The sequence below is a fragment of the Pseudorasbora parva genome, chromosome 16 (assembly GCF_024679245.1).
Source record: "Pseudorasbora parva isolate DD20220531a chromosome 16, ASM2467924v1, whole genome shotgun sequence".
NCBI lineage: Eukaryota > Metazoa > Chordata > Actinopteri > Cypriniformes > Gobionidae > Pseudorasbora > Pseudorasbora parva.
The window spans coordinates 24,994,151-25,011,277 of record NC_090187.1 but is presented as its reverse complement, the minus strand read 5'-3'; the positions used below and the strand labels follow the sequence as shown (position 1 = coordinate 25,011,277).

The 17,127-nt window shown below is 37.0% G+C and overlaps 1 protein-coding gene across 11 annotated transcripts in view; it reads right to left on the bottom strand.

The window, feature by feature from the left end:
* The window catches only part of c2cd5 (C2 calcium dependent domain containing 5), a 53,221-nt gene that overhangs the window by 7,428 nt on the left and 28,666 nt on the right, over positions 1–17,127 (bottom strand). For 5 of the 11 annotated variants that reach the window (XM_067420014.1, XM_067420015.1, XM_067420018.1 and 2 more), the window contains 14 exons: positions 16,863–16,977; positions 14,776–14,943; positions 11,848–12,039; positions 11,162–11,348; positions 10,907–11,071; positions 9,844–9,984; positions 9,668–9,731; positions 9,520–9,581; positions 8,907–9,005; positions 8,121–8,210; positions 7,872–7,959; positions 5,707–5,793; positions 3,389–3,424; positions 2,882–2,983 (listed from right to left, as the gene is read on the bottom strand). In XM_067420014.1, coding sequence (XP_067276115.1) covers positions 2,882–2,983; positions 3,389–3,424; positions 5,707–5,793; positions 7,872–7,959; positions 8,121–8,210; positions 8,907–9,005; positions 9,520–9,581; positions 9,668–9,731; positions 9,844–9,984; positions 10,907–11,071; positions 11,162–11,348; positions 11,848–12,039; positions 14,776–14,943; positions 16,863–16,977 — 1,596 coding nt within the window. The remainder of the gene's footprint in view (positions 1–2,881; positions 2,984–3,388; positions 3,425–5,706; positions 5,794–7,871; positions 7,960–8,120; positions 8,211–8,906; positions 9,006–9,519; positions 9,582–9,667; positions 9,732–9,843; positions 9,985–10,906; positions 11,072–11,161; positions 11,349–11,847; positions 12,040–14,775; positions 14,944–16,862; positions 16,978–17,127) is intronic. The other 6 variants (XM_067420017.1, XM_067420026.1, XM_067420024.1 and 3 more) reach the window with 2 other exon arrangements.

Genomic DNA, 17,127 nt, shown 5'->3' with positions numbered 1-17,127 from the left:
AAAGGCCTTCATTGACACCAATGTCATTTCCTCTCTCTCTCTCTCTCTCTCTCTCTCTCTCTCTCTCTCTCTCTCTCTCTAAAGATGTCGTCAAAAAAGCCCATCTCACTACAGTAATTGTACAATCATTTTATGAAGCGATGAGATTAGTTAGTGATGGGCCAATTTCAAAACGAAGCTTCTTAAAGCATCGGAACTTAATAAATCAGCATATCGATTCATGATTCATATCGCGTGTCAAACCGCCAACATTGGCGACCCAAAATCATGAATTGATACACTAATTCATAACTGTTCAAAGCTTTGAGAAAGTCTTTAGAGAGGAAATGTCATTGCTGCCAATGGAGACCTTTCTGAGCCATCGGAGTTCAAACATCTTCATTTGTGTTCCAAACGGAGGTCTTACGGGTGTCGAACGACATGAGGGTGAGTAATTAATGACAGAATTTTTATTACCTAATTACTTCCCTTAAGTTCTGTTATGCATTGCAACAAAGTCCTTTGTAGCCCTACAAATATTAAGAGATCAAAACAGGTCCCTTAAGTCATCCACCGAACTCAAACAATGTGTATTTTTAGCAAGTAAAATAAGCCTGAAAAAGTTGAAAGTATGATGTGAGGGTATATATTCTTGTCAAAAATAAAATTGAATGAAAAAAAAAATATTTTTAGTGCATAATTTTCATCACTTCCACTGTGTGCTGTGCCAGGCTTTTAGCTTGTGCGCAAGAATGACAGGCTTGGGTGTTATCCCCTGTCTTTTAAAATATATTTTTTGTCCAATTTAGTTTAGATTTCTTGTTTCCAGTAGCCTATTGTAAAGCCGGTTAGTAGACAAGATTAGCCGCAGAGTGTCTAAGAACTGAATGCGTCGTTTTGTACGGTCATGCTTAAATTCAAGGCTGAAAGGAAATCACCTAATAGGCAGTTGATGCCAAGTACAACACAATAACAACGAGTTGGACAAATATTAGGCCTGTCACAATAACACATTTTGCTGAACGATAAATTGGCCAAGAAATGATTGGGATAAACGATAATATTGTCGTTATGAGAAATGTTCATCTAAAATAAAGATAATGGCATAATAATGCAGGTATGCATTTTCAAAGATCTATAAACTTTTATTTCTAAAGACTATTTAACAATGAAAACGGAATACATTTTAAATATCCACAATAAATTAAAAAAACAACCAAAAACAATAAAAGAAAAGGAATCTCAGTCTGTTAACAAAAAAATATTTTGAATAAATACCAAAACAATAAATAAAATGGATGAAAACTGCAACGGATGATTGTGTTTTAGGTGCGTATTAGGGGTGGCATGGTTCACAAAACCCACAGATTGTTTTTTATCATGGTTTTCGGTTCTTGTGGTTGTTTTCTACAACTTAAGATTAAGTATTAAAGAAAAATGTTATATCATGGAATCGGTTCTGTTCGGTTCTTGTGGTTGTTTTCTACAACTTAGGATTAAGTATTAAAGAAAAATGTTATATCATGGAATCGGTTCTGTTCGGTTCTTGTGGTTGTTATCTACAACTAAGTATTAAAGAAAAATTTTATATGATGGAATCATGCACAAACTGAACTTGACCCTCTCTGAAGAAAGCTAGGTGAGATTTTGATACAGCAAGAGAGAAGACATTACTTTTCATTTATTTGGCAAAGAAAGGAGAATGTGTATTGCTATCTCTACACGAACTTATGTGCCCTTTTAGCACACAAAGATTGAACTGAAGAATTAACTTGTATTTATCAAACTGCCAACTTCAGTGTAGCTTTAAGGCTTGTTTCTACAAAATGACGTCAATGCGGATTGCATGAGACCCCATTTCGCTTGGCGGTGTGCACGTCAAATTTTGTAACTTTGCGTGCAGCTCCGCAACCGAAGCAGCACATTTCCAGGCGAATCTGGCCGAGCATAAACACCTCCCCAAATAGACGAGGAGCACGCAGTCAGCGAGAGAGACGAGGAAAACAAACAAGCATGCAAATGGAAATTATCAAGCTATTTTTTTTATCGTGCGATTAATTGATTTATTGACTATCGCGACAGGCCTAACAAATATAATGTAATTTAATAAATACGAGTTGTGCGGCAAGATTTTGAGTATTCTTCGGTGTCGTGGCTGGACTTATAGAAACTGTGCTCAAAAATCGTCCGTCACACCGCCTTTTATAATCTCCACAACTCAAATATTGTAGTACAGCTGTATAGTTTAGTAAATGTTACATTTTATTAAGTCAGTGGTCCGCTATGTTGTTTATTGTGGGAGATTTTGTCACTATAGCAACCGTTTCTTTATTGCCGTGTTTTGCCAGAAACTATTACAAATGCTTAGTATAAACACTTAGGTAAGAGTGACGGTTAAGACGTTTGTTGCAATGGTCTTAAAGAAATCCCTTCCCTCAGGAATACCTTTAAGTCAAACTACTTAAGAGGATTAATGCAACTGGGCACAGACCTTAAATTCATTGAAAGTCTTTAGGATGTGCTGGAGCAGACTTTATAGAGTGCTTAACTCTTGCATTGACCAACAATAGCTTGACCAAAAATTGATGCACCTCTAGATGGAAATAAATGTTGTGATGTTTCCAAAGACTTGGACTCAGAGGTGCCAATTTATCATATACTGCATGGTATATCGATACTGCAGAAAAGGAGCATTGGAACTCTCAAAAATGTCAGTATCGATCCGTTTCAAATTATAAACACACACATATACATACATATATATATATATATATATATATATATATATATATATATATATAAAAGGCGGTGTATATATAAAATGCAGTCTACTCTGACTACGGTCTATGAGAGTTGATATGTTGGTATGTGTCTGTGTATGTAAGCGAGTTTGTACTCCTACTTGTTTTAACTGATCCGCGTCTTATGGTGTGAGCTTTCAGTCTAAGCTGCTCTATCCAGGAGCTGCATCTGTCTGCAAAGGAACTGTAATCAACTGAGGGGGCTGGACACACACACACACAGAGACACAGACACACACAGACAGACACAGAGAGACAGACGAACATTCAGACACAAACACAGATCGACAACCACACACACACACACACACACACACACACACGCACACACGCACGCGCACACACGCGCACACACATAAATATGTGCACATGCAGTCACAAATCCGATAGACACCCAATCATACAACGACACAACAGAGGGACATAGAGAAGAGGAAACAAGACACAGAAAGAAAGAAAGAAAAAAAAGAAAAAAGGGGTAAAATGGATGATGCTGGGGTGTGTGCTGCAGCACTTCAAACTGTCAGACACAAAAGGAGCAGAAATGAAAAGGAAAAAAAAAACACCCTGCTGCTTCCAGAACTCTCAGCAACGAATCAAGTACTGACCTTTGGCTGACGGATGGCTGCCAACCTCTGATAGACCTGAGATACAGAGGAAACCAATGCAATGTTCAAAAGAAATAAAAACAGGATTATAAAAGTTGTACAATGAAGTACAATGTAGTACAAAGTAGAATGTAAACAACAGGATGGATGGATGGATGGAATAAGGGTATATATTGTGGCGACGATATAAAATGCATATTATAGATTTTGCTATAACCTGTGTATTGTGGTATGTAAATATATATTTCTAGCACAGCAATATTGACACTTTAGTGATGAAAGGCATGAATGAGACAATAGAGTGAGACGTGACTGAGGATAAAAAATTGTTACTAAGTGCAATAAGTCTTGTAAAAGAACTTGCGCGCACAATTTGCACGCACAGAAAGCTGCCTCTCTCAGAAGGTGATCGTGAATTTGGGATGTGTTTAATGTAAAAAAGATTGCGCAATAAACTGTGAAAAAGAACTTAGATCTTAGAACTAAGTGCAGTTAGATCAAAATGCACATAGTGTGGAGTATTCAAGTAAACACAGTTGGTTATGTCTAACCAGTTGAGTGTAAACCGGATGGGTATAAGCATAATGGATCTGTGATAATGTCACGTGATTTTAACAGTTTGGATCACGACAAACTGCCAAACTGCTGAAATCATGTGACATTGGCGAGCCGAATTATTGATCGATTTACTGATTCATGGCCGTTTGAATCTCTATTAAGAAGACTGATGCTGAATTAAATTGTAGTTTTTGTTATTTTTGGACCAAAATGTATTTTCGATGCTTCAAGAGATTCTAATCCACCCACTGATGTCACATATGGACTACTTTGATGATGTTTTTATTCCCTTTCTGGACATGGACAGTATAGTGTGCATAGACTGCATATGCTCTGGGACTAAAATATAAAATATCTTAAACTGTGTTCTGAAGATGAATGGAGGTCTTATGGGTGTGGAACGACATTAGGGTGAGTCATTAATGACATCAATTTCATTTTTGGGTGAACTAACCCTTTAAAGTGATAGCAGCCTAATGCACATGAATTGACCTGTCTGTGTCTAACCAAACAAAAGAGAAAATAACTTTCTGTTCTTGACTGAACTAACTTTTGTAGAGTTAATAAGAATTCATAAAGTGAAGACTATGTACAGTATTTTATTTTTACATTTGATTATTCCATTTATGTTTCCTTTCTAACATGTATTTAAATACATTTAAAGAAATATATTTTAAGAAATTAAAGCTGCAGTCCGTAACTGTCTTGGGCAAAAAAAGATCCAAAATCAACTTTTGAGCAAGTCCATAACCAGCCAGTGTTCAAAACTATCTCCTTACCTTATCCCCTATTTACAACTGTAAACTTGTAATAATGTGTTATAACTGAAGTGGTGCTGGTGGATTTCCTTGGGAAATTCAAACATGTATTTGCGTCATTAAGTCACGTCTGTATGCATAAAGGAGTCCGGCTAGTAGTAGTATCGTATGTGAGGATGCTTCATGTGGCGGATCATTTATAGCCTTTTCTCACAGCAACTGGAATAACTTAAATGTATCGTTTTGATGGTGGATTGTAATCCAGAAAGGACAAAATGACAATCATCAGTGACTAGAGATTCTCCCGTAGTCAAAAGCAAAAGTTTAAAAATGTAAATATACAGGTAACACCAATAAACACTAAATACACACAGTCACGAAATGGTGATGTTGTTAACATTAACAATTTGAAAACAAAGTATAATAATAATAATAATTTGCACGTTTTTTGTGTGATTTGAGCCAAGCGACCTTTAGATTTAAATACCGTTGAAAGCGTGATTTATTGTAATGTTTTTTTCCCTCAGTTGGTCAGAATAAAAGTGGCAGATTTTTCTTACTTGTTCAGATTATATTTTTATTTTGTATGCAAAATTCATATTTTGGTCATAATTTCAAGACGTAGAATCTGTGATTCCAAAGTACTGTATTCACACTGGTGCAGTGACTGAGAGACAGAAGCCACACATACTCCTTAAAACATCCACGCTGATGCCAATTGGTCACAGGAGATGGTGACAGAGGCAAAACTTACGAACTGCAGTTTTAAAAAATAAATAAAATTGTTCTATATATATGTGAAGATATATATCTTCTTATTAATGCGATATTCGATATGGGATACAATATTTGTGTAAATTTTTTTATAGTGAAATAACATTTCTCATATCCTGAAATAAGATTTTAGGATGGATGGATGATGTATGGATTATGGCAAACATTTAAAAAGCTATAAAGAACTTAATAGGGTATCGGGTGAAGTTTGGATTCACCAGGGTTTACCTTTGGGGGAGCTAAGAGGGTTGAAAGACGACATTTCAGCATTGAGCTCCAAGTTGAACTGAAGCTGCTCATCATTTTCAGTTATTGCTGCAAAAGACAATCAACAGGAGACCGTAAAGATCAGCTTTACAGAGAGGAGATTCCTACATGAAGGTACATCACTATAGTAACTATAGTACATCCCTATTAGTTAATTAGAAGACGGTTAGTCGCAGGAATAAAAACCCCACAGGAAGTGGCAAAGGCAAGAGTTTTCTTTATCTTTATTGTTATCATTCTTGGTGTGAACAAGCCTTAAAACAGTAATGAAAGTAAGTAACAGTGAGTAGTTTGAGGGGGTTTGTTTAGGATGGAAAAGATGTTCAGACCAGCTTTGAAACATATGGATTCCTAGCAACGAGGGGGAGAGGACGCTGGCATTATCTGATCGCCGCTTCTCCACCCGAATCAAGCTAACTATAATGTTAGTCATAATGTTTTTGACTGTGACCAGTCTAATCAGTCAGAGATATAATCGGGACTGTTGCATAGACTTTACCGTCTCAGATGACTTCACTCGGCTGTTAACAGTTGGTTGTTGCTAACCGGCCAACGGCTTTTTCTAACTAACGTTACATCACCAACGGCATCAATCTCCCTAGTAATGTCACGGATGATTGTTTGGTGCAGAGTTATTTTTTTATTCTGCTTATTCTGTGGTTGGTGGTTGATGACATACATGAAGTTCGTGTGGCTGGCATAATGAACTACTCAGCTGATGGAAATAACAACTACAATGCTCCATCATATTTATCAGTCATTCAAGAAATTGGACTACTTCAACGGCCTTGTTACATCCACAAAAGTGCTCTGCGAAAGTTTGTTTATTCCCGGTATGGTGAAACCATCCCTTTTATCTGTACAGCTGTGCGCCCTGTGTCATCTCTTTCACATTATCAGAGGAATGATTCGCTGAGGACTATCTGCTTGTTATATCGTGACATCTCAGCACGTTCTTTTCGCTCCACAAACATCCCCCTAGGATTAAGACCCGGGTGACAGAGCCTTCTGTGCCGCTGCTCCATGCCTTTGGAAAGCCTTCCTTGAACATCTGAGGGCTCCACAAACAACTGGTGCTTTTAAAAGGGGACTACAAAGTTGCCTGTTTAGAAAGTCTTTCAATGTTTAAATTGCTTTGCCTTTGTGTTTACATTTTTGTTGTTGTAGTTGATTTTAACTTATTCTTAATTACCCTAAATGCTTTATTTTATTTTTCCTCCCTTTGTAGCACTTTGAGATTTTCTTTAAAATGAAAAGTGCTTTATAAATAAAATGCATTTTTATTATTATTATTATTATTATTATTATTAAAGTCATACAATCCGTGATCGTTAATGACGGGTCCTTGTGGTAATTCCAGTATGTCAGGCAGAAAATGCATTTGAATTTGAGTAATTTTGAAACATGCAAGTAGAAGAAACGTTACATAACTCTAACGTTAACCTAGATAAATGTGCGCTATTATTAGGTGCATGTTTGTGCGGAGTGTAGAAGTTTAAGTATATCGTGTTACTGCATGACATTGAGGAGCCAGCGCGATCACTTGCATTTTTTCCTGATAACAATGCAAACAACATAAACTGTTGTTTTTGTTCATACAGACAAATCTTTCGAAACTGTAAATGGTCTTTATTATTTAAACTCACAATAACAACAAAACATGCTTTAGTAAAATAAAGAAAACAAAGAAGATATGCTTTCTGTCGTCTTGGTCTCTTTGAACTGGAGTTCGTCCCAAAAAATAACCGAAACTCAGCTGTTAACTTCGGACTATAAAGGTAAGAATGACACGGTCTCAAATTTTTGTAAAATTTTTTGTATCATCTTTCTTCTGTCATCTTTGCAGCTGACACAGACTCTAGTTTCACTAGGATCACTAGTTTATTAATAAATAAAATGGCTCCTTGCTATTTTTTTTCAAACACATCCATAATCATTACTTTTGCCGGTGCTTTGCAACAAGCTTTATGCATGCACTTGAGCGCTGAATAGGTTTTATATTCCACCCCCGAGTAGACCTATGCAATTAAATTAATATAAACATGTAATTAGTCAACTAATTGCTTAAATGAACGACTACTAGTCGACTAGAGAAATCTTTAGTCAGGGGCAGCCTCAATGCTCACCCTTTATTAGTGTCTTATCCCCACTTTGTTTGCCATTCTCCAGAGTCAGCTCTTTGTCAAAGCTCATTGCCACAGCTGTCACCGCCACCTGTCAATTAAACAACACTGACAGATCACGCAGGACAGCAATAAAAGGGTAAGAAATGGACCCCAAGAGGTTAAATAGATCTTGAGGGTACCATTATTACTTGCTTTTTTGATTCACAACAGTAACAAGACTGCAAAATGAAAGCTGAGGTGTGTTCTCACCTGGATGAGCTCATCTTCAGGTATGGCCACGGTGAAGTTCAGGTGACAAAGACAGCAGGGGACCAATGACCGCAGTTTGAAGTACAAACTCTTCAGAGCACACATATATTCCAGTTAGCAAGCATAAATCACTTAAAGGGTTAGTTCACCCAAAAATGAAATTTATGTCATTAATGATTTACCCTAATGTCATTCCACACCCGTAAGACCTCCGTTCATGTTCGATTCAAACGGTTATGAATCAGCGGATTGATTCATGATTTCGGATCGCCAATGTCACGTGATTTCAGCAGTTTGGCAGTTTGGCAGTTTGACACGCGATCCAAATCATGAATCATTCCGCTGATTCATAACCGTTTGAATCTTTATTTGAGGATTGAAAACAAACCAGGAAGAGAAGACAATGCTGAATAAAGTCTTAGTTTTTGTTATTTTTGGACCAAAATGTATTTTCGATGCTTCAAGAGATTCTAATTAACTAACTAATGTCACATATGGACTACTTTGATGATGTTTTTATTACCTTTCTGGACATGGAGAGTATAGTGTGCCTATACCTAGATATGCTGTCGGACTAAGTATAAAATATCTTAAACTGTGTTCCGGAGATGAACGGTGGTCTTAGGGGTGTGGAACGACATTAGGGTGAGTCATTAATGCCAAATTTCATTTTTTGATGAACTAACCCTTTAACTTGGTTTACCTGTTCTACATTAGAACATGACAGAATTAATCTCTTGAGAGGAATAAAATATAGGAGATATGTAAAAAAAAAAATGTATTAACCTTAAGCAGGTTCTCACAGAGGTCACTGAAAACTTTATTCAGTCCCTGATTGGTCAAGTTGATGTTGTTAAGGCGAAAGACCCTCACAGAGGTAAACATCTGAAAGCACACAAAAATATATGTTTGATACTACACCAAGCATCGAAAGCCTCCACATGTCAACTCACTCTGAAGACACAACCTCAAATGTAAATTGCATTAACATATAATAGGCAAACAATATATGTATAGTTTTCCTGGAGTGAATTAATCTCAAACTAGCTTGATTTATTAATTGTCTGCAAATATTAGGTCAATGTAATGGTATTCATGGACCCTTTTTCACATGTCCAGGGTTCTCAGAAGCAGAAGTCTTCAGAGTTAGTAAAGATGTATAACTGTGGAAATATTTCCTAACAGTTTGTGAAAAGGGTCCATTGTTAATAAACATAAATATTTCTGAAAAATCCTTTGATGTCTGCTGCAGTTTGAAAAGTCTCTAGTGTTCATCTAGTCTTAAAATATTGTTAATAAGATAACATTAAGTCACACATCAACAAATCGAGTGTTGCAAACACAAACATTCTATTTGCAATTTTTACGATATGGACATGTTCACTGTTGTGAAGGATACCTGTATCGCTGATGTCCAGTTCTGAATCCCAGGCATGATTTCAGTGTTGCAGCTGTAGAATCCTGCATAGAAGACAACATACAAACACACATCTGAATATATAGTCCATTAAAAACAAGTTCAACAAGGGTCTAGCAGAGGTTTGTACCTGCTGGGGTGGGAGAATCAGTTAGAAGTGCATGAATATCTTCCACAGCATCCGTGTCGTCAATCTAGAATAGTATTAAAACAGATTAGACAGATCTTTCACTCCACAAAAAAGTCCAATATCTACAAGTTTATCCTTCCATTTATCTATCAAACCATAAACCAAATCCAGTTTACCTCCAACACAAAGGCATCTTTCTTCCCATGGGACAGGTCTATTTCTGACACCTCATCTGAACTCTCTGAGTGAGAACGAAAGAGACGGGACCTCTGACGAGGCTCAGGGATTGGTGAACCAATGATCTCTTCAACAACCTCCTATGATGGGTAAAAAAAAATGTTTTAGCTGTGGTTAAAAAAAAACAGATGGATACAAATAAAATAATATAAAATAAAAATGTATTAGGAAAATAAGGTAAGGAATAATTGATGACGAGCCGTTGAATTAATAGAAAATGCAGGGGTGTACATTATTTTCTAATAATTCAATGGCCGGGAGACACTTATTCTGCTTATACTACAGCAGTTATCACACCTCAAAACATTGTTCAGATGATTTTAAATTAAGACATTAGTCAAGTTTTGTCCTTAAAACGCTCTTGTGTGTAGGACTAATTTCTTACGCATCTCATCCCAAGACTCTGTTACTAATTCCAAAACGTGATTTTAGATCTAGCTATTGAGGCTTGAGCCACTGACAGTAGATCGTTATTAATGCAGTGAGTTATGAGAGAGAGAGAGAGAGAGAGAGAGAGAGAGAGAGAGAGAGAGAGAGAGAGAGAGAGAGAGAGAGAGAGAGAGAGAGAGAGAGAGAGAGAGAGAGAGAGAGAGAGAGAGAGAGATGTTGTTGCTTTTAAGTTGCTAAACTATTTTACTGACAAAATCGCCAGAGCTGACATCCCGTTTCTGTGCGAGTGTGTGTCCGTCCTGGTTGTGTGTGCATTTGAGTGGGAGAGCAGAGAGTGGGAGAAAGAGAGTATGTGTGTTCTATACATAATAAAATGTAAATGTGTGTTTATATCCTCTTGTTTAATAAATTTATTAGCTTGGTTTTGGTCTGGTTTGGTCAAGACCGCATTTCATTACTCAAGCTGTGCTTTTCCATGAAAACTTTTGCACACCTTAAAACAATTGCCAACCAATCAGATTCAAGCATTCAACAGCCCTGTATTATAAATATATAATAATGTAAGAATTAAATACTACCTCACAAAGTGCCTTGACGTGTATGTTTACTTACAGGTGGGTTGATTTCATAGAGTTCTTTATTTTTAGCGATGATGTCGTTGATTTTCTTCTGCATATTGGAGATGTGCTGTTCGTATGTGATGTCACTGGGAGTTTTTCCCAGAACCTGGATTCCTCCAGGACTGGGTAACGCTGTCAGATAAACTCCTGTTGCGGACTGAATACAACAAACAACAGCTATTAATAGGACAAACAATAATATTGATTAAGTAAATGGACTGAGGATTATAGGTAAATGCACACTGACCGCCAGTCCTAGCAGCATGGTCTCTCCCACGCTGATTTGGATACGCAGACCGAACAGAGCGTTCATGCCCCGTAGCTTCAATTTATTCATCAGCTGTGTGTGGAGCTCGTACTCTAGAAACGGCAGAAGATTGCTAATGGCCATGGCATTCCCCTCTCCCTGAGCCTTCTTTTTAGTCCGACACAGCCTACAATGGGGTGGAGAAGCAAAGAATACCCAGATGACCTTTAACATTTGCCAAAAGGCAGTCTACAATCAGAACATACTGTGAGAATCACTGTATGCCACAATGCAACACATTTGACCTGAGTTTGAACTAATTTTTCACTTGGGACACTTTTGTTGCAACGTTGGGAAACAATATAGCACACGGGGCGGGAAATCTGTGTTCCCAAATGCACATAATACGCGACGCAGATAAAGAGATGAGTTTGTGTGGATGGGCATTAACTGCAAACCGAGCTGCTCTGTGAAAATGAAAACACCAGATCATGAACCCACAGCACATAATGTTTGATTAAATAGTAGCCTTTGCGATTTCAAGATCACACTGTGATTCATTGTGCAGCCCTATACACTGCTATTTATTATTATATACTGTTGTTTCAGATAGTATTTGTGCTTTACTGTGCAGTATACAGTACAATAATATTCCATTTGGACATGATGTTACATGCAGTTTTTACCTGGCCTGAATCAGGCAGCCCTTCCCGGTGACGTTGGCATCAGTAGGCAGGTCGATCGTGGTGAAGAGGACATCGGGCACTTTGCAGCGGCGACAGCAGCAGCAATAGGTGAGCTGAGCAGGAAATGGTATATTCAACTCATCGTACGGTATGTGACAGAATCCACAGCCAGGGGGCGCCACCTCCTCAAATCTAACAGAAAAAAAATACTGCAGTTAGTACATAAATGATAACACAAGGGATCACACAGACCCAACCAGCCATAAACAGAATAAAAATATCTTTACATAACCGTACAAATTTGTTATGTTTATTTTTGAACATAAAACATGTACATATTCAGAGACAGCCAAATGTTTTAGCACCTTTGTTATGAAGTCCTTAAGACTTAATTTGGTTAGTAGCTGTAAAAATTGTCCTCAGCAAACATATACACAGACACACACACACACACACCAATTTAATTAGTATTGTTTAGTATTAAGATTAAAGGAAAAGTTCACCCAAAATGAAATTTAAGTCATGATTTACTTAGAATCATGTTGTTTCAAACTGGTTTGACATCTAAACTCACCATGAAATCAAAATGCACACTACATTTTTTTCCTCATTCAGGAAGCCATACATCTTTTTTTTCTCTTTCTTTTTTAAAAAGCAGTACATTAAGACAACCCATAGTTAGATGATACCATTAATACTGCACATACATAAAAGCTCACTGAGATGAGACAGATGTCAAAGTTATCTCACAATTCTTCTGGCAGGGGCATTTTATTTAGCAAAATATCTCACTATTCACTAATGCGTCCTGGTCACACTCGGTCAACCATTATGTTTGGTCTAAAACTCAACTCCACTCATGTTTTTGCCACAGGGCAGCAAATGCAAGTACATTTTCTGTCATTCTTGCAGGACTGTGATATAAAGTGTGCAAAGTAACATATTTGAGCAACTGTGAGAGAGTGAATAGCACATAATTGGCACAATAAACCTTCATCTATTTGTACAATATGCATCACATGACTAAACATGCATTATCATTTTCAAATATCGCTGTCTTCACAGTCCATACCATGGCGCGAAAATGGCATTTTCAAATTGATCCGCTTTGGATAGCGTTTTCAAAAAGCTACGTTCGGACGAAAGGCCAAAATGGAGAGAAAAAGATGAGTTTTGAAACAAATTTTTTTTAGTGTAGACATGGCCTACAGTATATTGCCAAAATTATTGGGATGCCCCTCCAAAACAATGAATTCAGGTGTTCCTCCAATCACTTCCATGGCCAGAGGTGTATAAAATACTAAAATACTAGCATTTTGGCATAATTCTGTGTGTTATTGTTAGTTTAAGAATCAACTTGATTCTGGTACGCTTCTTTCAGACAAGGGGTGCCTCTCAATTAGCTCCTAGTTCAGTTTGTAAGGGCACTGTGGATGAGGGAAGCAGCCACATTCATGTGCATGTTATACTGATTCATGACCTAGGAAACTGGGGGAAATTGCACCTGTGTTAAAGCGCTACTTTTGACAGCACTAATAAAAAAAGTAATTAAAATGTGTCATTGTGTGTGTGTGTATATATATATTATTTAATATATTATTATTATTATTATTCATTTATTCATTTTTATTAGTGCTGTCAAAAGTAGTTTAACACAGGCGCAATTTCCCCCAGTTTCCTAGGTCATGAATCAACTTGTTAAACATTACAAGGTTAAAACATTTTAAAAATAAATAAAACATGCATAAAATGATGCAATGATGAATTGTTCACAATAAGATTTATTTATCAATAAGACATTTTTTTAGATAGGGGTTATTTTTATTTTTACACCCTTATTGCAGTTTGATACAACATGAGAGAGAGAGTTAATAATTTTTTGGGGGGTGAACTATTCCTTTAAGAGCCCCTAATATGGCGTTAAATGATAGACAAAACAGCGCAAGTGCATAAACACAGCACGCAAATTAATTACAGCAGCGTGAGCACAGAAACAAAGCTTGCACAAAAAAACATTCATTAATTATTTTATGATAAACATACTGTCTTAAGTGCGCCCCTTTATAATCATAAATTAAAAATAACTGATAAATAAATACATTTAAAAAATAAATACAATAAATAATATTTTTTGTTGTTGTTATTGTGATCATTTTTATTTGCATATTGTTGCATTTAGGCTACATGCATTTAGAAGAAGAAAAGAGAAACAAAGAAACGCAAAGTCAGTCATAATATACAATGCCATGCAGGTTTATTAGGCAATAATAATAAAGTGCTAAGATTATTACAATTAAACAAGATTTTGACGCACAAAATTCTTATTGAATCGTATTCCAGAGAAGCACTGCAGTTAATATAATTTGATGAATAATACACAATAAAACGATAAGATTCGTTAACACCTGGGAGTTTGCTGCTATTCATCTTAAATTAATTTGCGAGTACAGTTTTTACAAACTGTGCGTACGGATTGTGAAAGCGTGTGCAATGATTATGAATTAGTGGGAACGGATTTAAAAACAGAGGGTACAGTTGGCCAAATCTGAGCAAACGGATTGGAAATTTGTGGGTAAGGTTTATTAATCCATGGGTAGCTTTTTTTAAACTGAGGGAACAGTTTAAGATTTCGTGATCACTGTTTATAAACTGAGGGAATGGATTCCCATGTGAGACCAGTCAGGACTTGCAATTTTATTATTTCTCCTCACAACGTGTTGATTTGTGTGCACAATCATATTAGGTATTGCGATTTCTTCAGGTTTACATTTTTACATGCAAGCTTTGTCACTTTGATCACACTTAAATCACTTGCGCACTTTGTTTATGCGCTTGCACTATTTGTCCATCATTCAACGCCATACCCTTAGCAAAGGGCCAAAGGTGTGTGTATGTGTGTATATGTGCATGTGTGTGTCATTAACCTACCCCAAGGAGGCTGTACTACCCATATCCCCCTCGACCCTCTCTGACCCCGTAGAAAAGACAAGTGGTTGCCGTGACAACCTGTGATCGGTCTCCAGTGGGCCATCCTGCATGAAACGGGAGCTGAGGATTGCAGCTGTGCCTGATGCTGATAGAATACACACCTCCTCACTGCAAACACATAAAAAGCACATAATCATAGCATTTAATCACAGAATTTGAGGGTGGTTTTACATCCTTTTAGTTTAGAATCAAGGGAAAGTCAAGCACATCTCACATACAATCTTAAAAATTAAGGGTCCAAAAGTTTATTTTTTATTTTTTTAGCATTGCCATAGGATAGGGATGGCCAACCTAGGTCCTGGAAGGCTACTGTCCTGCAGAGTTTAGCTCCAACAGTGATAAAAGCTCATCTGCATGTAGCTTTCTAGTAATCCTTTAATACAATGATTAGCTTGTTCAGGTGTGTTTCATTAGGGTTTGAGCTAAACTCTGCAGGACAGTGGCCTTCCAGGATCAAAGTTGCCCATCCCTGCCATAGAAGAACCATTTTGGATTCCCCGAAGAACTTTTTAGAAGTCCTTAAAATATCCTTAAAAGAAACTTAACATAAAATATCCTTAAAAGAAACTAAACTTTAGAAGTCAATAAAAGAAACTTTTTTTAAATGAGAAGAATATTTGAATAATCGAAAATAACTTTTTCAACTTTAACTCTTTCCGCAATTAACAGAATTTTCTGGCAATCCATGTTTTCACTGTTTTCCTGATCTCTGTAACCTCCTGAACAAAACACAGGTGAAGAAGCAGCAGAAATAAGTGATAGAAGCATTGCTAATGCACATGTAAAATAACACAATCATCAAACATTAAACATTATATAAATCAAAACTGCCTAATGGTACTGAATAAAATGTTGACCCAGGACGAGGTACTCAACTGTGCAAGCTTTGGGGGTGTTTATAGACATGATCTACTCAATCTGTTTTGATGATCGTATGAATCCGATATGGTAATGTTTGACAAAAACCCTATTTTGTCAACTGTTCATTTAAAATGTAGCTTTTTTTAATGAAACTTCCCCACATTTTATGACTTTTGTTTGTTTGTTTGTTTAAAAGCAGAGGCTCTGTTCTTTATTTTGATGTATAGCATTTCCAGATAATCATACAACAAAATATTTTGAGGGCCATGGAGTTTTGGTGAAAATGGTTTAAAAAATGTTGGCGGTGGCTGACAACTTAAAAAAAAAAAAAAAAGCACTGGTGGGGAAAGAGTTTTTAGTTTTTTCTATAAAGGGAAAAATTTTCTTTATGGAACCACAGATTACTAGCCTAGAAATCTAGGCGCACCCAATCTAATTTGCAGCCAGTGTAATCTAGCAACTCTCCACCTGTGAGATGGAAAAAACAAACTCTGGTCAGGCCAATCACATCTTGTATAGAGACGGTGGGCTTGGTAAACAATGACGGCACCGAAATCATTCTTAAGAAGGGAAAATGTGTTCAGAGTTTTGTCAAACGGATACGGTGAAAGTTTAATCTATCAACTAGCTCTGCTTCACGTAGCTCTGGTTGGTTGTAGCGCTATCCAATTGCGTGCAGAGGGAATATAAAAATACAACCGTTTATCCCGCCCCTCGGATTGAGCCCTATCAATGCTGAGTTCCCAGACCCAACATCTTGATGTGGGTCTGGCTAGCAGATTACAATAAACCTTTATTTTTATCTAAACCCCATTAGGTGGCCTTTGGAAAAGCAAGCATTAAAACAAGCCAAAACGACTAAAAATCATACTTTATTTCACCCCTTCAGCAACGGTCTTGAAAAACCTAGACATATGAGGTGGTCTAATTTTAAAATTGTTATTTCTAGACCTGAAAGAGTCATACATCTCTCTGGGCATTTTTATAATAAATATATACTTTTCTACTTCTATGCCAAGTTCTAAAAATCAATCATTAACAAGTAAATCACAAAAATTTCTGAAATATTGTTATTGACAACAGGAGGCTTTGGGAGTCAAAAAAGTTAAGATGCACTGTTTGAAAACATCCTCAGAGTTGTGTCTGTGTGTGTGTTTGTTAAGTACCAGATGCTGGTGGACTCGCTGTACCCCACCACAGCATGGCAGCCGAGAGCTTTGGTATGAGACTTTATTTCCTGACGGATCTCCTCCCACCATGCATCCCGTGTCTCTGGCTCGTCTGAAACAAACATATTTACAACATCACGCACACTGTTGGCACATAAACACCCCTTTTGCATTAACAGCATACTAGCCCTGTAAGCTGGTTTACTTGATGCTCCCGAGTCCCGAGGTGAGTTTAATTTACTCACCCTCATGTCATTCCAAA